The sequence below is a fragment of the Xenopus laevis genome, chromosome 3L, assembly GCF_017654675.1.
Source record: "Xenopus laevis strain J_2021 chromosome 3L, Xenopus_laevis_v10.1, whole genome shotgun sequence".
Lineage (NCBI taxonomy): Eukaryota > Metazoa > Chordata > Amphibia > Anura > Pipidae > Xenopus > Xenopus laevis.
The window spans coordinates 109,269,433-109,295,484 of record NC_054375.1 but is presented as its reverse complement, the minus strand read 5'-3'; the positions used below and the strand labels follow the sequence as shown (position 1 = coordinate 109,295,484).

At 35.7% G+C, this 26,052-nt stretch overlaps 1 protein-coding gene across 3 annotated transcripts in view; it reads right to left on the bottom strand.

The window, feature by feature from the left end:
• slc12a1.L (solute carrier family 12 member 1 L homeolog) overlaps positions 1 to 17,365 on the bottom strand; it is a 70,340-nt gene extending 52,975 nt beyond the window's left edge. Inside the window, exons 1-5 of one of the 3 annotated variants that reach the window (XM_041586786.1) lie at positions 17,336 to 17,365; positions 14,336 to 14,880; positions 5,177 to 5,299; positions 4,392 to 4,467; positions 525 to 620 (exon numbers count right to left, since the gene is read on the bottom strand). In XM_041586786.1, coding sequence (XP_041442720.1) covers positions 525 to 620; positions 4,392 to 4,467; positions 5,177 to 5,299; positions 14,336 to 14,731 — 691 coding nt within the window. In that variant the 5' untranslated portion in view covers positions 14,732 to 14,880; positions 17,336 to 17,365. Of the gene's footprint in view, positions 1 to 45; positions 142 to 524; positions 621 to 4,391; positions 4,468 to 5,176; positions 5,300 to 14,335; positions 14,881 to 17,335 lie in introns of all 3 variants that reach the window. The other 2 variants (XM_018253091.2, XM_018253092.2) reach the window with 2 other exon arrangements.
• Between the last annotated feature and the right edge of the window lie 8,687 nt (positions 17,366 to 26,052).

The window sequence follows — 26,052 nt, the reverse complement described above, 5'->3', positions numbered from 1 at the left end:
CCTGTCCCAGAAGTCTCATTAGCTCAAATATTCTTAAAACATTACCTCCACGGACAAAGCCGTTGGTAGCTATTGCAGAAGTAGATAACCCAGTAATTGTGGTAACCATGGTAGCAAGAAGAATAATGATAACTGCCAGACCTGTTTGTAATAAAAAAAAAGAAAAACCATGTTTTACAGATTTTTCTTGTTATTGGGGATATATCTCTGGCTTTGCCAAGAACTTGAGGTGCTGAAGAAAAAAAAATACCCAGGACTTAAGTGAGACTGATCAAATGTCATGCAGGTCAGAAATGAGGTGTCCTGAAAAAAAGCGACTGTACTGACAGAGATAGAAGATCGGAGACCTTGAATTCCCAAAATTCTGAAATAAATTCAGACTCTTGTCACATTGTCTTTGTATCGTCCAGTGTGGATGCTGGGAAAGAAATCCTGTACCAAGCCATGAGTGTGATTACCTTAAAATAATGAGATTCTGAACTGGCATTGACCTTTAGAATGTTTCACTGCTCATACTTTATTACCTCCTCTTACAAATCCATTTGTGGCAATTGCAGAGGTGGACAGGCCAGTTATAGCAGTTACTGTCACAGCTAACCCGATGATAATGACACCAAGACCTCAGCAGAAAGAGAAAAATACACTCTGTTAACTATTTAAACAGGTTCCTTCAGTCATTGCTTACACTGGTCATTTATTAGAAGTATCTGTGCAATATTCCTATTAGATGAACTCTCTGATCTATATTATTTACCATACTTTAGGAACAATATTTTTGTCTGGTCACTTCAATCAACTTCTTGAAACTGGTCAAAATGTGTTTTTAATTCTCATAGGAAATCATTTTATTTTTTACAGGGGAAATTTTTATTTCCCTTGTATAATAATGGTTGTGCATTTATTATTTGGATTAAGAAGAAAACGCATTTCCCCTATGTATTCCCTAAGTCTGCTTCTGTGTACGGTAACACTTACAAGAAAGGCAATGGATATGCATAATACATGTAAACTAATGGCAGCTACATTTTAAATTACCTTTCTTGCAGATTTTAAATTTAGCCCCAGTTGAATCTTATATAATGTTCCAGTTGGACTTCCAGGATACCCTTTTTTTCTTAAAGGGAGAAAATGTTGCCTTATTTCCTGCATTTGCATTGCCTCTGCGATATGGTCATAAACATGGCACAGAGTCCCAGGAACAATAAAGTTAGAAACACTTTATTGATGGAAAACAGTTACTCTTGGTAATACTCTATTATAAAAGGTTATCGTCTAACCTTCAAACCCATATGTGCCTTTGACTAAGGGCAGAAATGCACAAAATGCGAAAGGCCTTGGCCTTCGTTGTCTTTTTTTATACCTCTTCTTTGGTATCTTCTAATTACACTGGACTTGCCTCCATAAATTAGCAGATCACTTTGGTAAAGATACATTGTAGTATGTTTTACTTTAAACTTCGGACAAGGCAACTATGTACCTGCCCACCACAGATGTGCTTTCTTAGGGCTCTTACTCACTTGCGTTCTGACCTGCGCTCCCCTGCGTTCCGTTTTATGGCGTTCAGTCGCAGGGGAGCGCAGGAATAGACGAATGTCATTATTTCAAATGGGGCTGTACTCACTCAGGCGCGTGTAGGCGCCGAACGCAGGAAAAATGCTTGTTGCGTCTAAACCTGCGTTCGGCGCCTACACGCACCTGAGTGAGTACAGCCCCATTTGAAATAATGACATGCGTCTATTCCTGCGCTCCCCTGCGGCTGAACGCCAAAAAACGGAACGCAGGGGAGCGCAGGTCAGAACGCAAGTGAGTAAGAGCCCTTATACATTTCTTTTTCAGTGTAGAAGCCCCCAATGTAGAAATTCATCCAATTTTAAAAGGAAATGGCTGGCAACCCAAGGAGCAGACAAAATATACAAGTGAAAATTCACAATGGGCTTTTGACAAATTTTCAAAAGCATCAGTGAATTGACAGCAAAATAAAATAATGACTATGCCAAAGAACATAATTTAACTGCGAAAGTATTTCTGTGTCTCCATTTTAAGAGACAGAAGACTTATAATTCCCCTATGCTGCAAAAACCCGAATCCGAAAATTCGCCATCTCAGACCTGTTGAGGTCCTGTGTAAGTCAGTGGGAGAGGCACCTATCTCAATTTGAAGTTTTCGTGGTCTGCGCTGGGTTTAGCCTGAAAATCCGACTTTTTCGGGCAAAAAAATCAAGCAATTCTGGGGAAAGGCTGAAAATTTGGAGAGATTTGGGTTTTAACTCGATTTTATCAAGTTTTTCCACAATCCGATTTAATCTAGTTTTTTTATTAATAAATAAGCTAAAATCGGCATGAGAGTTTGATTGTTTTTTTTTTTTTTTTTTTAGTAAAATATGAGATAAATTCTGATTTTAGTAAATAAACCCTTAAGAGTTTAGTAATGTACAGTAAATTATACCAATAGAAGTTAATGACTGACTTGCCTGACATTTCTAGTAAAAATTGTCTAGGAATAAAATGCATCTCATTTTCTAAGAAAATTATTACTGCTAAAGTATTTGTAACTCAATTATTAAAGTAAGTCAGCCCACAAACTGCAAAAAAAAAAGAATTTGTCTCTGCAACATCTTCTAGCTCCTTTTTATTGCTACAAGGAAAATATTGAAGAACTGGGCTTCTTAGCGTGCAAGGTGTTTGAAAAGTTTTGAAGAAGTTTTACAAGATTTAAAATAAATTGGTGAATAGCAGTAAAATGTGTTTCACAGCAATCACTGAGAAAACAAAATCCTTCTGTTGATTCTCACACCTGGGAGTGAAGTTACGCTCCTTAATGATCCAAATAAGTTACCAAACTGCTCTTTGAAAGCTAATTGTGTGTGAACAGCCTTAAGCAAAGAATTGGCAGGTTTCAAAATGTGCCCTTTTTATGGAAGGACATAGACATGGCTGCGTCCCTGTGGCTATAAGGTTTCATTTGATATGCATCATAAAGCTGCTAAGCAGTTATTCGTCAGGCACAGCATATGTTAAAGTAAAGGCTGATAGAAATTTCAACTTTCAAGAATCTGCAATATTTGCCAGAGTCAGAAATCTACTTTCTTTCCATTCCCAAATGGCCCAATTGCTATTTTTGCAGTCTGGCATAAGCCATCCTCATTAGGGAATGATGAGCACACAGCTAAAAAGTGCCTATGGGAAGGAATGTCCTCAGTCCAGAATCAACATGCATTGTGTTGTGAGAGCTGCGTGCTAAAAACCCAAACTATCAGGAAAGCTCATTTGCCATCATCCTTAAAGATTTTCGGACAATTAGTCAACTATCAAAAGCAATTAACAAAGCTTTTTGGTCAAGTATGTATTTAAAAACAGAATCTTACATCTCAATGTATATCATACTTTTCTGAGTATTACACAATAAAGCAAAACAATCAAGGATTGTGTTTACGAGTGGGGAGGTGGTAATGGTTCCCTGGGGCCCCTGATATCTGATGTTGTTCATAGCCAAGAACAGGATTTTGATATGGGTAACTGCATGATTGCAATTAGTAAATGATCACTGTTAAGAGAATATATAAATACTGTATCAAAGTATTCATACAGGTATGTGACCTGGTATTCAGAATGATTTGAACTTGGGGTGGTCTGTAATTTGGATTCTCATATTTAAAAATAATTCATTTAGGGATTTCTTTATCAAAGGTCAAGTTTGTGAGGTTTTTTTATACCTCGAATAAACCCGAACATCATGAAGGCAAAAAACATCTTCAAATGATTCAAGGGACTTCTGCCATTGACGTCTACATGACCTCAACCGGTTTTAGATGGAGTATTTTCAGATTCAAGCTATTTCCAGCCATGGGCCATAACATTTTTTTTTTTAAAACCTGAAAAATTCTAGTTTTTACTGAAACGACCCTCGAAAAACTCAAATTTTTCAAGAAAACACAACTTGACCTTTGATTAATCTGCCCCTAAATAAACCCATTGGAATAGTTTTGCCTCCAATAACTAGGATGTATATATTAGTTGGTATCAAGTATAAGGATCAGAGACAGAGATAAAGAAACCATTTTTAAAATTTGTAAAAGTTATTTGATTGTAATGGAGTCTACGGGAGATAGAGCTCTTTGGATAATGGATTTCTGGATAACGGATTCCATACCTGTATTGTGTTTTATAGTACATACTTTATGGAGGGCAGTATAATGTAAACAATGGCAAAAGAACCCAGTGCTCTCCCCAATTCTTTGTTGCATTCTGCAATTTGCTAGTTGTATTCCTGTAACATACACATTGACTAGGTGCCTTGTGAGAGATCAATTACTGCTATGGAAGCAGTTCCAGAGAATAATCATGTTTTGCTTTAGAACAATATTACAACAGTTATGAAAAAAATATGCTTACCGATCCCAGCTTGTCCTACAATCCAAGAGAGCCGAATGAAAAGCATCACACCCCATATATTTAGCATGCATCTGACCTATGACATGAAACAGATTAAAAGAAGAAAAAAAAGAAAAAAATATATATATAGTTATCCAACTCCATGCAAGTGTGGCCTTTTGTCTGACTGCCCAATTGATGCTACTTGAGACAATGCCACTGACAGAAAGTTGTCTGTAAATAAATGGTTTTTTTTTATATTTAACGCATATATGCAACTTTTTCTGCTACAGGTACTGAAGAGCAAATTATATCAACTAGCAGCAAACTGAAATCTTTTATAAAAACTGCACACAAGTGCTGAATAAATCTATTCTAGAGACCTATTAATTAGGCTTTTATCTTTCATAATTTAGAAGCTCCTATACTGGAAATCCACAAATATCTGAATCTGGCGGTAGTGGTCAGGTGGTCAGGTTTAGGTTATGCAGATTATCTGTCTGGATAGGATTCAAAGGACAGTTTATTAAACTGCTTGCCAAGAGCCCATAAAGGCAATGATAGCTTCACAACTGACAACTACAAGAGTATTAAATATGAGAGTAATATAGTAATACTGTAGATGGAAAGTCTGCTCCAGTTCTAAAGCAACTAAGAAGCAATCCCTGGTTTGCTGACTGAAAGCGAACATATGATTGGTTGCTACAAATTAGTACACCTAGAGAAAACTTTGTGCATATTGTAAGCCCAACCCAGTAAGTATTTGAAATGTACCATATTAAGTAAAGACAAGTTAAATAGCTTACCAGGACCCCCTTTATCCATCCAAATTTTACGAATCCGCCCTTTTCACCTTCCTCCTTGTTTGCTTCTTCATCATCTGGAATCCCTTCTCCATTGGTGACTGATCCAGGGACCTCTACCACATTCTGCAGATGAGTATAGATGAGTATAGAATGATACATTACAAAAAGGATAATTACCAGGAGTATTAAGATACATGCCTTTGTGTTTTCTCTCTTCCTAAAAAAGCGCTCTATTAAATGGGACCTGTCACCCTAAGAAATAATTCCAAATTCTATTTTATGATGTTAGTCTAGCAAAACAAACTTTACTCACACTATATAAATGATATAAATCTTGGTTTTTTTTAGTCTTGGAATTCACAATCACATGAAACAGGCAGCAGCCATTTTTGTGGACACTGTTATTAAGTCAAGCTATAGATCATGCCAAAATCTTGTTTATGAGCCAAAATGGGGCACCTGATGCCCATGTCCCTGTAATCTGCCCATATTTCTGTACTTTACCAGAAACAAACTCAACCCACGAGTCATTTACTAATTAAATTAAATAAAAATTTAAAAAAATATCTTGATTTTTTCAAGTTAATAGGCTTAAATACCTCAGATTTTTCTAGTTTATAGGCTTGACAACTTGAAAACCAGCATCAAACACCGCCAAAACACCCAAAAATCATGAAGGCAAATAACATCTTCAAATAGTTAAAGGAACCGCTGCCATTTATTTTTACATTAGTTCAACGGGTATTAGCTGAGTGTTTTAGGATTTACATTTTTTGCTGCTTTGGGGCATAATAAATCTCGAAGAAATCAAGTTTTTTTTTTCCTCTAAAAATTTGAGGGTTTTTTTGTGTGATAAAAAACTTTAATAAATAGACCCCTTTATGTATTTGCCGTTGTGAATAGACTGTAGTGAAAATGCTAATAATAGATATCTATTGAATATTCAATTGATTGCAATGTCATTTAATGAATAAGGACTGTTTGTTCTATGATGTCTTCCCAGAGTTCATGAACTTTACCTTTTCCAGACCCAATGGAATTGATTGCCCTTGCTTGCCCTAGAGGGACTACTAGCACATTGCTGTTCAATGATCTGGGAGAAGCTAATATTGTAAATGTACTGAATTCACCATGACAAATGAATATTCATGTTCCCCTTTCCCTGCTCACAAACAAGGCCAGATTATAACTAAAAGGTGATGACACAATGAAGCTTTAATAATTGCCACCTAGAACTAGCTGTTTCCAGTATGCTGGGAATTAATGTGCACATTCACACACTATTACGATAACTAATGGGTCTTAATGCTCCATTAATGCACTATGAATTCCTCTCTTCGAAGAAGCGATTACTTATTTACCAGCTGTTTGCCCGAAAGCAACTTGGAGTTATGCATGGCATGCTTCTCTACCAATGCTACCAGATCACTCAAACTCATGCTAACTGGGTTAAGTCTAAGCCTGGCTTTATGTATGTTTTTTGTTTTCTCTTAAAATGGACTTAAAATGGGATTCTATGAATAAACATCATCTCCTGTCTTTAAACATCTAGTCTACTTTTTCACACAGTAAAAGATGTATATGTTGACGTCACATGATGCATAGTTCACTTTTCACTGTGACCAAAAAACACAGTCATTTATTTTTCATTTAGTCCCAACCACATCAGCGACGATGTTATTCTATCACCTTTGTATCCCCCATTCCATTTTAATCCCTCTGTTTTACTGTATGTATTTTCTCTGGATTTCTAGCTAATCTCCTCTTCAGAAAAATTGCTCCCTGCCATGAAACTAAAGGTTTCTATCATTTAACCTATCTTTCCTTGTCTCTCTTCTAAGCTCTATAGCTTAAAGGAACAGTTCAGTGTAAAAATGAAAACTGGGTACATAGATTGGCTGTGCAAAATAGAAAAAGTGTAATTTATAAAGGCTGGAGTGAGTGGACATATATAGAACAGAACGAAACTCCCTGGCGACTTTTCACTAGTGTTACTTCTGCAGTGCGAGCATTTCTTAGCGAAGATGCGCTAGTGTTCATTTGTGCCTAGCGAAAATTCGCTTGTGATCTTGTGCTTAGGTCAATTTGCATAGGGCGGGTGATTTAAAGTTGTATGGATATCTTTATTATAAATGTTGGTGCAAATGCTTGAATTTACCACTTTTATTACAAATGTCCAGGGAACCTTAATAAAGACAAGAGAGTGGATATAATGCCCTACACATGAGCCCACCGTAAAATTAATGTTCCATATGTTATGAAATGTCTGAAGAAAACCGGTTACCCAAAAAAAGTTTGTTAGGACTTTTGCAGGCAATCCCGCTTCAAAAAAGGAAAAGTCGCCAGTGTTTTTGGAACTCTAATGCATTTTCGGCAAACAGGATATGATGTAAGTGACTGAAGACTGAGGAAGATCTACCTTCTTTTTAGCACTTCGCCTGGTCTGAGGTGGTGAAGTCAAATCTGGCAAAAGTAACATTCAGTAAAGTCCGCACTCTACTGAATAACGACCTTTTGCTAGAGCAAAAAGTCGACTGGCAATAGAGTGCAAACAAACGCTAATGACCGTCTCATTGAGACTGTTAGTGAATTGGCGATGTCCCTGCGGGTGGCTGGTGAATTGTCGCTAGCGTTAGCCACTTCGTCCTTTAGTGAATCTATCCCCAAAAGAGCTGCAAAGCAGGAAGTAGTGTTCTGGGTATTATGTTAGATATCCAGTCACTCCAGTCTTTATACATTACATTTTTTGCTAACTAACTATATTAGAAACATTTTTATTTTGTACAGCCTATCGTTTTACCCAGTTTCTGTTTTTATACTGAACAATTCCTTTAAAGGCACATTATACACATTATATGTTTTTTTCAGTAAAATACAGTTTATACTTCATACGTCATTTTATCAACCTTTATTTTTATATGTACGCATAGTAAGGTCTCACAAGTAACATATAAAGTACCAATTTAGTCACTGTTTTGTGTTGTTCTCTTACATGAAGAACATGGCCAATTTAGGTACATGTCGTGCCTCCCTGATTCTAAGCTGCTCAAATATTTTTAATGAAGCATAGGCCTAAAGCAAGGACCCCAACTGAAGCCACACACTATACAATAATGGTTAAACATAAATATTTAAACTCAATAAATCATAATTTGTACAGAGTTCACATTGTTGGTCATGTGGCCAGACTAACGCAGGGTTCCAAGGCAAATATACTGCATGCTGTGATATAAACCAGTGCTAACATGAGAACTTCAATTATTAATCATCTGGAAATGAAATGTATAGTAAAACATATAAGCAAAAATAGACTTTTGCCTATACATTGGATAAGAAAAATACTTGAAAGGATAAGTGAAAACACTTCTGTCCCTGTATATTGCACTTTTATAAAACCGTTGCTGTGGTAAACCAGTTATAAGCCTGCCTGGAGGCCACACAAACCATTGTCTAGCAGTTGTATGCATGGTTGATTTTTGTAAACCATAATGAGGTTTCGGTCTCACAGAGACAAAACTCATTTAACATATACAATCTCCACTTTGTCAAAGAATGAAATCCCATTACACCATCTCTATTCCTGCTATGAATCTGGAACCTTTGTACTGACATATGACTCTAATGCAGAGCCAATTTTTATTGATTTTTCATTCCACGATTTCTACTGATCTTACAAAAATGAATCAATTTAGTATTGTTGAAAACAAAGCTCGCTGAAAGTATCTTATATTTCATGTTATAGTAGGAACAGTTTTGTGTTGTAAATGTTTTATCTTTATTTAAGGAAAACAGAGATGTAGCATTGATGGGGTCTTTTGGCACAGTTAGCATGTAATTTGCTTAGACTTTTATAGTCCTGTATGGGACAGGCCCAGTTAAAAATGTTCTCTGGTTGCTGGTTTGAATTTTATTATTGACTCACTAATAACTAATATTTTCTTCCCCATTCCAAACACATACAGGCAGGTTAAATGGCTCCTGAACAAAATGACCATAGTGTGTGAATGTGATAGGACTTATGTTGTAGATTGCTGCAGCAGAAATTGATTTGAATCATGTATATCATGGGATATGTTAGCACTATTGTAAGGTATAATAAGCTAAAAAGACCAGTTACATTGTATTTAGAATACAGATGAATATCAGTTATATGCACTTACATATCGTGAAGTTATTTAATGGACTTTGTAGCTGTTGTGCATTCATTCTGCAAGGCTAAAGTTAGCCATAGATGAAAGGTCCGATCGTACGAATCAATCTCCCATCTCCCGACCCGCCACTAACCATTCAGATCAAAGATTTACCATTCCGATCAAATAAAGTAGTAAAAGAACAGATCAGCCAATGTACTACCTCTTACAGCAATCGTACGATAGTTATGTCTGACAAAGCTAGTGACAGTCTCCCACTGAAAATCGTACGATCGGCAATACACGCAGATATATTATCGTCAGACGACAGAAATTTTGTAACCTGTCCGATCGACCAAACGACCGATCTCCGATGGACGAAAAATGTTGGGAAGAATCCACGATTCGTACAATCGGATGGTTGCGTCTATGGCCAGCTTAAGAGACCCCTTCTATGACACTATGGTCTTTACCATCCACTCTGTTGTTTCTGCTCAGTTCAGTGAATTATAGCTTTGTGTTCTTTAAACATTCATTCAAGGGTAAAAAACAGACCCATTTAGGGGCAAACTAAATGAGAGATGTACTTTTTATCTGGGAGAGGGCAGGAATGTGAACTCCTCAGAATCATTGCTATTGCTGTGTTAAGGCTCATATATATATATATATATATATATATATATATATATATATATATATATATATATATATATATATATATATATATATATATTGGTTACCCTGTTAATTATAGCAGTGAAGTCATTGTTAAGATGTCCAACAACAGCACTATACATAGGCCATCTCCGGACTGAGAATTAAAATAGGCCTTGGCATTTCAGGTACACAGAGCCCAAACAGCCCCCACCAGCCCACTATATACTGACTTTCTATGGGACCTTATAGCAGCCCCTCTGGCATTTGAAAGAACCCACAGATTGCCAGTCGGGGCCTGACTGGACATCAAGACTCTGCATGTTCTAATCTAATATTCTTAGCTAATATTCACCTAAAAGGCTATAGCTTTCCATTTCAAGACAATTCAATAATATTTCCATTGTGATCATTATACTTGAGTATCCCATCTACCCCAATCCAATAGTGACACCTAGAACACCATTTATAGGTTGAACAAAACCACTTTTTCTCAATGTAGGTGTTTATGGCACATCAAGGAAAGCTGCAAATTCAGCCACATTTAATTTGCAGGGTTTTCTACAGTCTGAAGTAAACCAATTGATCATTTTAAAGTCTGGTGCTGGTAAGCACTAGGCTGGTTCAGATATTTTTAATAACATCGGTCATTAAGAAAAAAATTCTGATGACAGGTGATAAATCCTTGTTGCCGCATTTCTATAGATGAGATACACATCAGACTATGTTCAATTTAAAAAAAGAATATTTATTCACCTAAAGTAAGCAGCATTTAGGTAGTGTCAATCTAACTTCATCAGAATGTGTCATCCAAGTGAAGCTGGATCGACAGACCAATCTATTTACAGCAGCACGCATGATTATGTAAATTAACCTTTTTATATTTACAGGTCCTGCCAAACTGATTTTATTTATGGAAATGAATCCAGCATTGGGCTCGGTGTTCTCCTTGCAGGATAATAATATTTGCTCTAATGTATGTCGAGAAAAATGTTTGTAATATATGTCTTCTGCTTTGCATTGATTCAATTTTTTTCCTTACAGCAGTAGCTAACATTACGTTTTAAGATCTAGAGTTGATACGCCTGAATTTCAGCATTATTTTATCAGTGTACCTTTTAACAGCGTACAATGGCCATGGAATAGATTGGATCCTCAGTAATGCTGGGTGTTATTCAACAGGTAAAGAACAACAGGCTGGGAATAAAAAGAACTGTTGTTGACATATTGTCCTACTGTAGCGGCTATCCTGCTACAGGTGCTGCTGTGCTACCTGCCATAGGCAAAAACTAAAGTTATTAACTGTTTTTTCATGTCTTTTTGCCAAAAACTGCTGCTCTACAGGGCCATACAATATGAAGGGCTATCACCCCTGTTTCGATTCACCTAAAGGCAGTTCAGCTTAATGTATAGATGAAAGAAGTGAATGTGAATGAAGAAGAGGTTATTTTACAAAAACTTAGATCATATATCTGTTTTAGGACCCAAGTCCATTCCACATTATATATTGTGGTTTCCGTGAAGAGTTTGCACCTTGCCTCCAATTGTCTAAATTACATACTATAAATGTTTAGTGAACAGAATCTGTCTGCTGTTGTTATTGGAGAGATATTCTCAGAAAGAAATCAAGTACAAATATTTTAGTGCTTTATAATTTTACACAAAGTAGGGACAATGCCCTTGAATAAAAACTGTACTTTCTGAACTGGGGTGCCCTGATTGGATTAAACAGCCAAATAGCTGGTAGCAGGACACTGTAAGTGCATATGTGTAGCTGACGATCTGTTGACTGTTTACTAGTTAGAAGACATATTGTATTCAATCAGTTGAAACCTTTCCCAGAAAAGAATTTAGTCAGTACTTACAATTGTTCATTCCTATACCAGAAATGTAATAAGAATGAAGCTAAGAAAAGAACATTGCACTTACATTTTTTTTAAATTGAACTGCAGCCTAGATAGGAATGGCTTTCTTACAAAATGGCTCAGGTTTTTGTAACAATGTAGAAAGTAAAACAAAATATGTTCTGAAACCAATAACAAATGTGAATTGGATTGTTAAATGTGTAATGGTCACAACTAAACGTATTTAGACGTGTTCAAGCTTGGGTTCTGGTAATATAATAAAACAAAAGCATTGAATTCTAACTATTTATTCCAATTATGCCTGTTCACAACTGTATCTTTATGGTGGCTCCAATTGGGTGGGTTTCTTAGTGCAGGAAAGGTGGCCAAAGTGGCATCAGTCAGTTGGACTAAGACACAGTGGAACTTTTTCATTAATACAGAGCAGACAAATCTTCAATGACATTTCTGTAATGGGGAGGATACCAGCAACTCAATTTACCTTGCTGACATTTAATAAACTAAAGCTGATGGCGTCCCAGGAAAATTTTTAGTGTTTATTAGAAACAACATTTTGGTCAGCTATCTATAATTAAATTCTACTGACCCTCACTGGTCTGTACATGTCATTATATGGGACATATCTGTTCAGTGAGTTTGCAATTGATCCTTAGCATTCAGCTCAGATTCAAAAGCAACAGATACTGTATGACCCATGTGGCCCCCCCTCAAGTCTCTGATTGGTTACTGCTTGGTAACCAGGGTAACCAGTCAGTGTAAACCAAGAGAGCTGAAAAGCAGGAAGTAGTGTGCTGGCTATTATGTGAGACATCCAGTCACTCCAGCCTTTATACATTACATTTTTGGCTAACTAACTATATCAGAAACATTTTTTTATTTTGCACAGCCTATCTATTTACCCAGTTTTTATTTTTCACTGAACAATTCTTTTAAGGAGAAGTTCAAGGGACACATTGCTATACATTGATCTCCGTGGTTTAATCTTCTTTGTAATATAATATACTGAAATTATATTTAAAGAGAGAGATATTGTATAATGACTGAAATTTCACCATACTTTCTGATTCATGCATCTCAGTTTATAAACAGACTTAGTATGGATGGCGTTCAATGGGTTGAAAGGAAATACTGTCAACTATTTTATATGTTTTATAAGTGCGTTTAAGTAACCAGGTGGTTAAGTAATCATGTGATAAATACATTCCTAAGATAAAATAATACATCCAGACTGATAAACACAAACTTTCCTGTAAAAAGGATGACTAAATTATTTTACTTACAACTAAAAGCCATCATTACAACTTATTTATTGTACAATGGGCAAAGTGACACCTCTTGCATTTTTGGCACATTCATATGTAGACATGAACAGATAGATAAATAGATAGATAGATAGATAGATAGATAGATAGATAGATAGATAGATAGATGGATAGATGGATAGATGTTTGATAGATCGATAAATAGATAGATAGATAGATAGATAGATAGATAATTGATAGATAGATAGATGGATGGATAGATAGATAGATGATTGATAGATAGATAAATTGATAGATGGATAGATAGATAGATAGATGATTGATAGATTGATAAATTGATAGATAGATAGATAGATAGATAGATGATAGATTAAATCAAAATAAATGTTTTTTTATAACAGAAAATAATCACTGATATTTTTGTGTTTTACTAAGACAAAGGCTGAATCCCTGGCAATGTAAGTGCTCTGTTGTGAGGCACTAGTATATTAATTATTAATTAACTGTATTAATTAGATAGAGGTGTAACTATAGGCATGAGGTTGATTAATAATCTCTCCAAACTGCATAAAGTACCTTCACTGAAGTAAAATCTGTATGACATAAAATATATTAAACTTTGTTCCCAATGAATTTAATTAGGGCCAAATCCAGGATTTGGTTATGGATTCAGCCGATTTAGCCTTTTCCAGCAGGATTTGGATTTGGCCGAATCCAAACCGAATCCAAAAAATCACATGACTTTTTGTCACAAAAACACCGAAGTCCAAAATTTCCTCTTTTTCTCCATATGTTACATTTGCAAATTATGTCAGATTCGGTTCAGTATTGGGCCAAATCTTTCACAAAGGATTTGGTATTCGGTCGAATACTAAAATAGTGCATTAGCATCACTGAACTTAATCCATGATGTGATATTAAGCTTGAACTAAAAAAAAACAGATATATTTTGTATGCAGGTATGTATTTTGATTTTGAAAGCCATGAGAGCAATGAGCTATGAGCAACTTGCCATGTACAAACCAAAAGCATTCTTTGATGACCACTATCTCTCCTAAACACTACTATCATAGACTGTGTTTTTCCCACAACTACAGTCCATAAGCCTTCAGGTTGATGACTTGATATGAATAAAAATGTATTTTTGATTTGAGTTTAAGCGCTGCTTCTAAAAAGCTGAGTGTAAGGGTATAGGCTTCACAGGTGCCACCATAGCAAAAAGAATTACATTTAACACCTTTATCTTACCTTTGACAGCTGCTCGTGGATATCTGCCAGACTTGGTCTGCATAGCTTGATTCCTGAGATGCTTCCAGTATTTCTGTAATAATCAATCTTTGGAACAGCATCCACTGTATTGTGTCCAAAAGTTTTCATATAATAAGCATGACCATGGGTGTCATAAGGATGAAAACTTCCTTCTGTCTTTATAGTATCTCCATTGTGTAGAACATTGTTAAATATCTCCCTATTACCAGGCCTGTAACTCAATCTATTGTCATCAGCAAAGGATGTCTCCTCATAATCTGGTGGATCTTTGTCTTCACAAGCGGGATTGTCATACCCTTCACCAACTACATTTACCTGGAAACGTGATGGACTAATGGGAGCTGTATCAAGAAACGTGTTTGGAGAATTGTTCATCTTGGGTCTATCTAGAATATTACACTATGTGTAAGGTAACAAGTGTATACCAACTTTACTGTGACTGTTAAAAGATCCTGACTGCCATAACATTAACCTAAATAACTAAAGATTTAGCGGTGTTTTCCTGAAGCCGTCCTGGGATTGCTCTAAAGAAGAAAAGAAAAATGTTCTGGTGAAAATGCATCTTTTTCTTGCACTGCACTAAATTGGAAAGTGTGAATTTTACCTTTACAAATTTCCAAACTCTATTTCAAAATAATTAGTAAATGCATTCTTTTTAACAGTAACTCAAAAAAATTAAAGTGTATTAAAGTAATGATGTATGTACTTTTAGCATAACCTGATAACCTGATGTGTTTGCTTCAGAAAGACAAAGTAGCCATGGGGGCAGCCATTTAAAGCTGAAAAAAGAGAAAAGGCACATAATGCACAGCAGATAAGCTCTTTAGTATAAAATGGGATTCTTTAGAACTTATCAGTTATCTACTGTGTACCCTGTGCTCGAATGGCTGCCCCCATGGCTACACATACATTTCTATATAAACTATTACATTTTTCTATATTCTAAATAAACTATTGTAGTATTTCGGAAGCAAAGACATCAGTTTATCCAGTGCAGTGCACCAAAACATTTTATTGTCACTTCTTTTTGGTGTTACTGTTCCTTTAAATAATTCTTATGGGAATTAGTCAACATCTTTCCCTTTAAGGTACTAGTAACAAGCAATTTTCATTGCTTGTGTTTTTTTGTTCAAGAATGTTATGGACCAATTTCTCGTTTACCTTTCATAGAAGAACCCTACATAGGTTTACCATTTGAGCTACTCATGCTGCTTTACCTATGTCTAACAAAACATTAAAGAAAAACCACAGAAACCCAATATAATGCACCTGATATCAAAGTTTCATCCAACTTTTAAAAAATAGCAATATATCTTTAAGTTATACTGCATGAAAAACAAATCATAATAAGGATATTCTGACCCATAAATGTCAGTTTAAGAGCTAAACAAAATTACCATAATAATAATGGTTTTCATAGGCTCTGGCTTAGATTTAAAATAAGTGAAATCAGATAATGTTTTTATATTATATTTTATTCGGTTAAAATCTCCAATACTTTAGATTAACATTATCTCCATAGTACAGTCACAAATAAGTGCCTGAAGATGCATCCTAAAAAAACAAGTAGTGGCTTTTATCACACAATAAATCATCCCTTTCGCTAAGACCACTGAGAAATATTTATCGGGCCTTTTTGTCGCAGTTCAACAAAAAAGGCCCGCTGTACCTTCCTATTTACTAATAATATATACAGTATAGATAGACTTTGTAAGAGAATAGTTATCCAAGGATGAACTTTTTTTTAAACTTTTATAAATAAGTTCCTAAAATAATACAGAGCTCTGGTGTATCCCGTTGGCCTTCTGTGTTGAACTCTATTTTCATACTTTGATAAATAATCTCCATCATGAGCAAATGTTATATCTATACCACTTGTATACCAAACTAGATGCCCAACTTTGCACTCTGCACTCCCTGTAAGTTTTGGAAATATAATCAGGTTTGCTAACATATTACATAGACTAACAACAGCAAGTTCCCCCTGTATATTGTAAAATATCCTTAAATTTTACCTTTCAGCTGCACAGATTTTAGGGTTTCACAAATATGGCTACTTATATGCTATTAGCAAATAACAAGTGCAAATCATCATAAGTAACTTTTTGCACTGCAGCTAAGGGCAGAGACAGACTTGAAGATTCGGGGAGATTTGTCGCCCGACGACTAATCGCTTCTTCTTCAGGTGACTAATCTCCCTGAAAAGCCTTCCCGCCAGCTTGAATCTAAATCCCTGGCGGGATGGAACTCAGAACGCTTTGTTTCCTTGTGAGGCAACTTCAGAAAACGAAGTGTTCCGAGTGCCATCTGGCCTGCGATTTCGATTCTAGCCGTCAGGAAGGCTTTTTTCGGAGATTAGTCGCCCGAAGAAGAGGCGATTAGTCGCCGGGCGCCTAAATCTCCCCGAATCTTCACATCTGTCCCTGCCCTAAGAGATTTCTAAAGACATAAGTGCATTGTGCTACCATATACTTACGTTAAAGCAACACAGAATAATGGATTGTAATTACTGATCTACTGTTTTCTTTGTAACAAAAAAGCCATTTATATTAAGGCAGAAATGTTTTCTTAAATTGGCCTAGCAGCCTTTGTATATAATAAAAGCAACCAACATGACAACAGCTTATAGGTTTTAGTACTGCCTACAGTCAGGTGATTGCCTTTCCTTTATATATTTACTTTTTTTTGGGATAACATCACACCACTATTTTTAAAGTATTGGTATTTATTTACCCATCCCCTAAAGTCTTACTAATAATTTGAAGAAAAAGTTGGGGTGATTTCTTGTTAATGTATCTATACTGTATGTGCATTAGCTTTAATAGTCAATATTTATCTATTGTTTACTGGCAAAATACATATAAACCCTTATTGAAACTGTAGCTCATATGATTAAGCTAAGCATTATTGACTTATTTCAAGTAAAATAAAACAGAAATAGATTTGTTAAAATTGTTGTTAAATATTTAGTTCACTAACCTCTCAATGCTAGAAGCCTCTTTGCATCCAAATTCAATTAATTGAAAGAAGGAACCATTTGCTTTTATATAGTACTGCTCCAAAATGTCCCTGCCTATATTTACCCTCTAATCATTTTTATTGGTTGATGACTATTTAAAACCACCTGCTATCTCCACCAATCAGGGTCCTAATTATCATTTAAGTACACATCTCATTAATGGCTAACTCACACATTCTAACTGTTAAACATCAACTAATTTATACATATTTAAACTAATTGCATTGTACTTGGTTGGAAAAAAAAAAGAAAGGTTGTCTTTGGAAATTCTTCACAATATATTCCCCATCAAACCAACCTGTATAAAATACTAACTAACTTTACAACCTCAATGAAATAAAATAAAAGGATAACAGGAATCATAAATGTTGGTTAGCAAAACATGGAAACTTTCCACTGAACTTCAGCTTCTGATAAATGTTATGTGCATGTTTTATGCAGTATATGTACTATGAATTATTAGTTTGAGTATATGTACTATAAGCACAGCACACCTAGGGAAATAAATGTGTATGATCAATTTGGTGAATTCCAATACTGCATGAATTTGGTGCATTCTATTTCGGACAAAACTTAAAAAAATCTAGCGATTCGGAAAAAAAATCATATGATTCCGATTTTTTCTCAATTTTCTCAAGTTTTTCCCCGATCCGATTAAATCGTGTTTTTTTAATAGAAAATAAGGTCAAATCGTGGATTCTAGTTTGCTCTGAATTTTTTTAAGAAAATTATCGGAGAAATTCGGATTTTGATAAATAAGGCCCTAATATAGTATGGCTCTACCAATAGTACCACATGTTTATGACCATTTAAGTTCCTATTCTTACAGCTTTCTATGAAAAACACTGGTAGCTTTGTCTTATATGCATTGCACTGGTACCATCATCCATCTGTTATAAACACAGTGCCATTGACTTTTACTTCATTGACTTTTTACTTTACATTATAACATTATTTTTGCATTACATTTCAGTTTTAGTTTGTGCAGCTCTTCAATTTATTATTTGGAATTAGAACTTTTTGCTGCTATATTTATGCACCCTAATAATATACTGGCTAAAGTAGAAAAATAATGAGTGACCTGTTAGCGCTCAGGCACGAATAGGACAAAAATCTGCTAGAAGTGTTAGTGTGCTTCAGGCTTTATGCGTACTCACAAAGTTCTCACACGAAGTTCTTAGACCTGATCTTGTTATGTATGTTATGTTCCTTGTATCAGCACAACATGTGCATATGTAAAATAATTTTACTTGTGGGCCCTGCAATAGGAAGTAGCAGAAATGAATTTATTTTTAGTGACTGCCATGCCAAAGGGGATGTGGGCATAATTCTTTCCCTCCTGAAATTACTGGAGCCTGACTGGAACCTGATGACCTTTCCAGCAATCTCTAGGAGATTCCCAGAACCTACATTGCAGGCCCCATACAGAACATATGAAACAGGCTTCCCCAGTTGGCCCCAATTGCCTTAAAGGAGAAAGAAAGGCTTTGGACACTTGGGGTGCCAAATATTAGGCACCCCAAGTGATTGTATTGACTTACCTGAAACCCGGGGAAGGTGCTCCTATCAGCAAAAAACTGCACCGGCCCAGGTGCATTTAGGGAGGAGGGAGTTTAAGACAATAAAGCTAATTCATCACACTTGCTGCCACTTTATCTCAGAGGATAAAGAAAGGTGCACAAAACACATTGGATAGGCTTAGATTGGCACATGTGAATTCTGCATTGTTGGAAATGCAACTATTTCTATGTGAAAGAATATGAAACCAAAGGCATAGGCAGACAGTGAGGAACATTCTACCCAGGACAGAGGTCATGGCAAGGGAAAACTGAGTCCATATTGAGGCCAAGGGTCAGGGCAGATGTCCCTGAAATCCAGGTCAGAAATCCAGGCAGAAGCCCACTTAAACAAATGGAAAAAAGGCAAATAAGTGTAGTTTACTTGTAAAATTGTAGTGATTATGCTGGTTTCTATGCTGAATTAGTAGATTTCAACAGCACTGCAAACTTTTATTTCAAGCTTATGACTTCTCAGTAGTATAAATATACTGCTTTAACTAAAGGGGTAACTTCCATTATATATTAAAGCCTAGAGACAATGGCAGAAAACAATCTATGTTTTAGCCTATTATTATTATAGTCTGTCTCACTAATACCTATGTTTAGCCAGTTACACGTACAGGTGAAAAACGTATAAGCACTTGTCAGGTAATTCTCAAAGAAAGCAACAGAGGCTGATTCTTAGCATTTAGTCCACATCTTTGGGCTAGTAAAAAATGCCCTGTATGCCACGGCCATAATACAAATACTTAATCATCTGTATGGCACTATCTTGTGTCTCCAATACATTGTAACTATTCAATTTTGCCAAATAAATCAAGTAAATTAGATTTTTTATAATTAACGAAAGAAGTAATTACACAGTTATGAATTGTATTGACCTGCTTAATGGGATTTCCAAGGCTAGCTTACACTCCAGGAAAATTCTATATTTTCCTTGATATTTAAGATAAGCACATTTTATCAGGGTATTAATTATTCAGGTTTCTTATGTATGCTTCTGGCATTATTCCAGCAAATTACACAGCAAAATATGAAACTTTGACAAACTTAGTCAGAAAGATTAGTTGCAGAAAGCTGCATATCAATTACTCATTATCATTCTGGTCATGGCCACAAAATTGCCACAGGGAGCAAAAAGCTTATTTTGCATAAAGGAAATGTCAATATCATCCCAAGGCCCTGGAACAGAATTTAAGCCCCCTTGATCTTTTTAGAATGCAGAAGAAATACCACCCACATTTTAACATTAAAAAGAACACAGTAAGAGGAGACATTTGTATGATGTGCCTAATAATGCATTAGTATTGGCAGAAGGGGTACAGATATATATATATATGCATTAATGGCAAAGTTCCCATACTGTGCTACCGGAATAAGTGCGCAGTCCTTATTTGAGATAAATTTCTTACCTATTATTGTTAACCTATTATTTACCTATTATTGTCTGTCCCAAACAAACCTATCTTATCTTAACCCACTGCCTTCAAGTAAAGTTTTAGAAGCAGATTTAGTCATATTGTAATGAGAAGTTTAAATCAATGAATTACTGTCAAAATAGGATATATGTACATTTTATGATAAAAAAGATTCTCACAACAAACAGGGGTCAGGGCACATTTAATTATTTTACCTGAAAAAAAGCTCTCTGCTTTTCTCAATTTTATTACATTTCCTTAATATTGGTTTTGTTACTGTTCACCACTACTCAAATTCTGCAATGTTTTAAACAGGGAAATGAAATTATTTTATGATTGGCATGTGTCTCTTATCTTCCTTGGATATACCTTTCTTCTAATCAGTATTGTTGTACAACCCTTTACATGTAGAGGAATAACTATCCAACATACCAAAGGTTAATGGGCTAAATGATATTAAAATGTTGATGTCATACAAAACATGGATTTTTATGGTATGCCATAAAAATCATTTAGGACTAAAGTTGACCTGTGTGCCTCTGGTTGGTAGCACTGCTTTATTATATTATCTAGTTCCAATGCAGTAGCTTTCTGGTAATTATCTACTTTCTGAAGGTTAAATGCTGATTTGGTCTGGCCCAAGGCTTCTGCTCTAGAGTCTCCATAAATTGTGATTTAAAACAAGTTTTCAGAGAGATCTCAGTAAGTTACCAGACCCAAAGGATTCAAGAGCTGCAGTTTTGAGGGAATTTCTGTTTTTTTCTCTTCTACTTTTGTTTCACTGGAAAGCATGAAATAATCTTATATAGTATTTATAAATTTATGAGTGTTCTTAAACATTTTGCTTGGTGCACAAACAATAGTCTGTGGCACATCAGTCTCAAGTTTCAACTTTTATTGCATGTGAAGTTTTAGTGCCCATAGGCACATTTTTCTAACAAGAGCTCCTTTGCATAGTCTTGGCAATTGCACATAATGTGATTCTGTGATACTAATGAGGTCTGCACACATTTTTTGCATTTGTTTTAGTTCACCAAATTATTTCTCAGAATTAATTTAAAAATAAAAGAAGTTCTGCCTGAAAACACTTGTAAAAAATTGGTGGCCTAAAATCCTTAACAAACCTACACACAGAACGTGAAAGACTATGGTATCCTTCTACCTTTTCCAGGCTGCCCAGGCTGTAAATCAATTATTAGTCATTTAAATAAGGGCCAGTCATGCCTAATTTACTTCTATAAAGATAGCTAGTGACTTTATATGGAAAAAATGTGTTTCCAATCTAATAAATCAAACATTATATAGTATTTTCAGAAATGTGTTCCTTTTAAAAAGCATAATTGTGCAAACGTATTCAGGTTCTGAAGTTCTTCACACTGTCACACAATCAAAAAGGTCTTCTTGTGTCCATGGCACAAACTTTCTGGGAGGCTGAAATTTGTTGGCCTAAAGAATCACACTAAAGCTGCTCATTACTCCAATTAGTTATGATTCACCACTGAAAGGTATCTAGAAGCAACCATACATAAGCTGACCCTTGTGACTTTTCCAACCAACCTGACCTGATATTTAAAGGGACACTAAACCATGCTGCACTGTTCTTCTCAGCCACACTTTATTCAGTTGTGACTACAAATCCCAGCATACATTAACATATTGTCAAGGTTAATGTATGCTAGGAAATTTACTCAAGGGATTCTTTCATGATTTTTATGTCATAGTTTTTACTAAATTACACTGTCTACATTGCACTTAATTACTTAATTCTGCCATTTAAAATGTAATTCTTGAACCAATTAAAGTATTTTTTTAGTTGTAATATTGGTGTGTAGGCAGCCATGACATGTCATTGTGACTGGTCATGTGCTTTCAGAAAGAGCTAGTACTTCACAATGGTATTACTTTCAAGTAGGATATTGTTTTTCCTACTCAATGTAACTGAAGTAGTCGCAACTTGGGTTAGCTGGACTTCAATTTTTAATATTGAGTGCTGTTCTAAGTGGGGAATGGGAGCATTTTAGCAATGCAGGTGTCAGGGAGCTGTTATCTGGTTCCCTTCCCATTGTTCTGTTGATGGGCCGCTGAGGGAGAAAGGGAGGGGGTGATATCACTCCAACTTGCAGTGCAGCAGTAAAGTGACTGAAATTTATCAGAACACAAGTCACATGACTGGGAGCACCTGGGAACTGACAATATATCTAACCACATGTCAGATTTCAAAATTAAATATAAAGAAAAACTGATTTTGATGCAGGATTCTGCTGCAGGAGTGCTATTAACTGATGCATTTTGTAAAAAAATGTTTTCCCATGACAAAATCCCTTTATAGCAATATTGCTCAACAAAACTTTCCCCAGCTTTCCAGGGCCCATGGCAGCATTAAAATGCAAATCCAAGCTGATCTCTGTAAATCTGGCTCCTTGTTGTTTGTTGTTTGTTTTGCTGAATTTGAAGTTAGAAACATTAAGCACTGGTTCCCAGTACTGAAAAAGTCCATCCTTCAATATAATGACCCAAAATGGCACAATAATCTCTGTATGCAAGACAAGAGCAAGATGGATGACATAGTAATGGGAATCAGCATTCTCATTGGCCGATTCTCTTGCATCTGTCTTCGGTCAGTTGAATTCTCATTGGTGAATTGGTTTCCATTTGTAACAAGCACAAAGTAGTGCTACACAAACACTCTCTCTTTTTGGAATTGAGTGAGCCTCCCCCTCTTAACACTATATAAGGATTGTTTATTACACGTTTTTGTAAGCTTGATAAAGGACTGGAAAAGCTCGAAGCGGCGCTTAGCTTGAGGCAACAATTTTTTCACCATAAACGGAGTGCTGCTGAAGTAATTTCTGGTTTCCATTTGTAATTATGTTTTTTCTTTACTTCTATAAAGAACTAGGAGGTGCAGTGGGTTTAGGGTCCCTTTAAAGGAGACATATTGTGTGAAAAACAAGAATGCTATAAAAACTAATATGGCTCAGTTCAAACTTTATAAACACAGGAAGCTAATTATAGTTATCAATTCCTAGCTGAGGAGTGTAAAACCCTGGGCTCAATGCTTGTAGTGATATCTTTGCATACAAAACACGTCAGGATGTGGATGTTTTACGTTAATTAAATAAAGTCATGTTTTTATCTCACCAATTGGCAACTGGAGTGCTTGACAATTCTTCTTCAAAAACAAGAATGTGCCAGTGCATTATACTAGTTTAAATATACAAGGAAAGTTTCGGGTTGATTTATTGAAAATTTCTTCAAAAACCCCTACTAAACCCGCCCATCTGTTCTACTTCCTGCAGCCTCCTTTTCCAGGCTTGGTAGGGAAACCTGCAGTGATCAGCACACTGCACTGTAGGATAGCAACCAATCAGCAGTTAGGCTGTTCTGACAAGTCTTTATTGTGTGACTGCAGGGCTGTGATTGTCCCCTCCTACTGCGCTTCTGGCAGGGACCATTAGGACACGCACAACCCTCATTTGAACTCGGACAGGGGCCATAGCAGATCTATAGGGAGTGTGAATAAAGGTGCCATATTTAAAGCTAATTATTATTTTTAGCCAAAAGTAAAACCTGCCAGTAGAAAAGATTTGACGAGCACTCTATTCACCCGTTCGATTAAAAGAAGTAAGTATTTATTTCAACATGTTAAAAACATCCATTCCCTGACGCGTTTCGTATCATCAGATACGTAGTCATAGGTAAAACAAAAGTAAAACCTGCACCAACTGTGTCATCAGGCATAATAATGATGATTCTAGCTTTATTCAGCACTGGAAATGTGTGTGTAGTAGCCATGATGGGAGGCCACTATAGCTATAATGTAAGAATAAAAAGAGTAAGGTTCATCACACATGGAATGCAATAAGAAAAGTGAAGGAATCCTGCCGTACAGTCTGTCATACATTAGATTTCAATTAAAAAAAATACTTAAAAGTGCATTTTCTGCCCAAAAGTAACAGGTTTTCTTAACTAATGACAGGCTTCTCTACTAGTTTCTGGCAGAGAATACCCCTTGTGTGCCATGAGCCTTATCTCTCACAGTGGATTTAAATGATAAGGGAAGATTGTTTTTTCCTCAGCAAACATCACTACAATGACACCACTGTTAAACAACTATCTTCCAAAAACTCATCTCTCAACAGAAAGGTTAGTTTGTAAGGTGTGAAAAGGTGTGAAGTAGTTTATTATTACCTCCTTTGCTAAGCCCCTTATCAAATACAAGGGTGAGGGTCAGTAATTTATCAATACCAGTTGTTTAAGGGACACTGTCGTCACAAATAATCATTGTATTTGGTCTGAAAACAATGTGTTATTAGTATGCATTATTTAACTAATGCAAACATGTTTATACAGAACTTATCAGCTTATATGTACTGGAAGAAAGTGAATGTTGTTCTTGAGCAGGAGAGTTTATTCTCTGCAATATTTCAGTGAAAAGATATGGGGTCTGAGAGACTTAGCACCATGTGATACTTTCTATTTCTTCTGTTTAGTTGCTATTTCAATAAAATTGAATCAACTTCCTAAAACAATTTAAGTTTTCCATAATTATTAGTTAAACCAGATTTCTACTACAGGTAGGAATAGATTATTTAATGGTGAGCTGTAGTTACAAGAAAATTGTTTTTAGGGAGGGTCTTTGGTCCTTTGGGCCCTTACAATCCAACATGGGTGGGAGAGAGTTTGAGTTTTTTTTTGGAAACTGGTCTGGAACTAATATACGATTGAACTTGAATCAATTTTATATTATAGTGACACCTAGTGGGCATGTGACAAGATCCATATTTCGCCTTGACTGTGCCATTGATTGTTAATAAGAATGTAGATTCTCCTAGATATAATGGTAAAAAAAGATCAAAGTCAAAAATTCCAGTCATAACATCTATAAACTGGCCAAACTGGTCAATTCTATATGAAAAGAAAAACTTTTTGCTAAAATGATTTTAGCAGGCAAGTATTATATGTATCTCATGTGCAAATGGGATTCAGGGGTGAAACAATAGAGACAGCAGACCCGGTGGCTGTTGAAGGACCTAGAAGTGTTGGGGACTTGGTGTTTGAGTGTGTTTTGCCCTGACGGATGCACTGTTTTAGTATGTATGAACAGTGAAGGTATATGCTGTGGAGCCCAGAATGTCCAAATTATACCTCTGTTCACCCACTAGAACATATAATTGAAGGAAAAACAGAAGAGGCTTTCCAAAGCTCTACTTATTTATTTTAATAATACTGGAAAACTGATTTATTACATGTGTGCAATATTATTGTTATTTTTATTGCTGATATTTTTCTACTATTTAACTTCTGTTCTGACCTCCAAATAGCTGCCTGACTAAGTAAATAAAAGAAAATTAAAAGAAAAAACGAAGACTAATTGCAATTTGTTGTAGAATATTACTGAATGTTAACTTTAAGGTGAACTACCCATTTGCTGGTTTATCACATAAAGCCTGTGGAAGCTGTGTGATCTCAATTGATCATAAACTGACTTTTTTTTGGAACATAAATAATGAATGATTAACTGACTGGCATGGGTAGTTGTTACTGGTCAGTTTAATCTTTCTCTACAGGTGGCCATAGACGCACAGATAATATCGTACCAAACCAATTTTCATACGATATTCGGTGCGTGTATGGTGGAAAAAAAGCCAACCAATATCGGCAGAAGACTTGGATATCAGTCGGCTCATGGATCAGGCT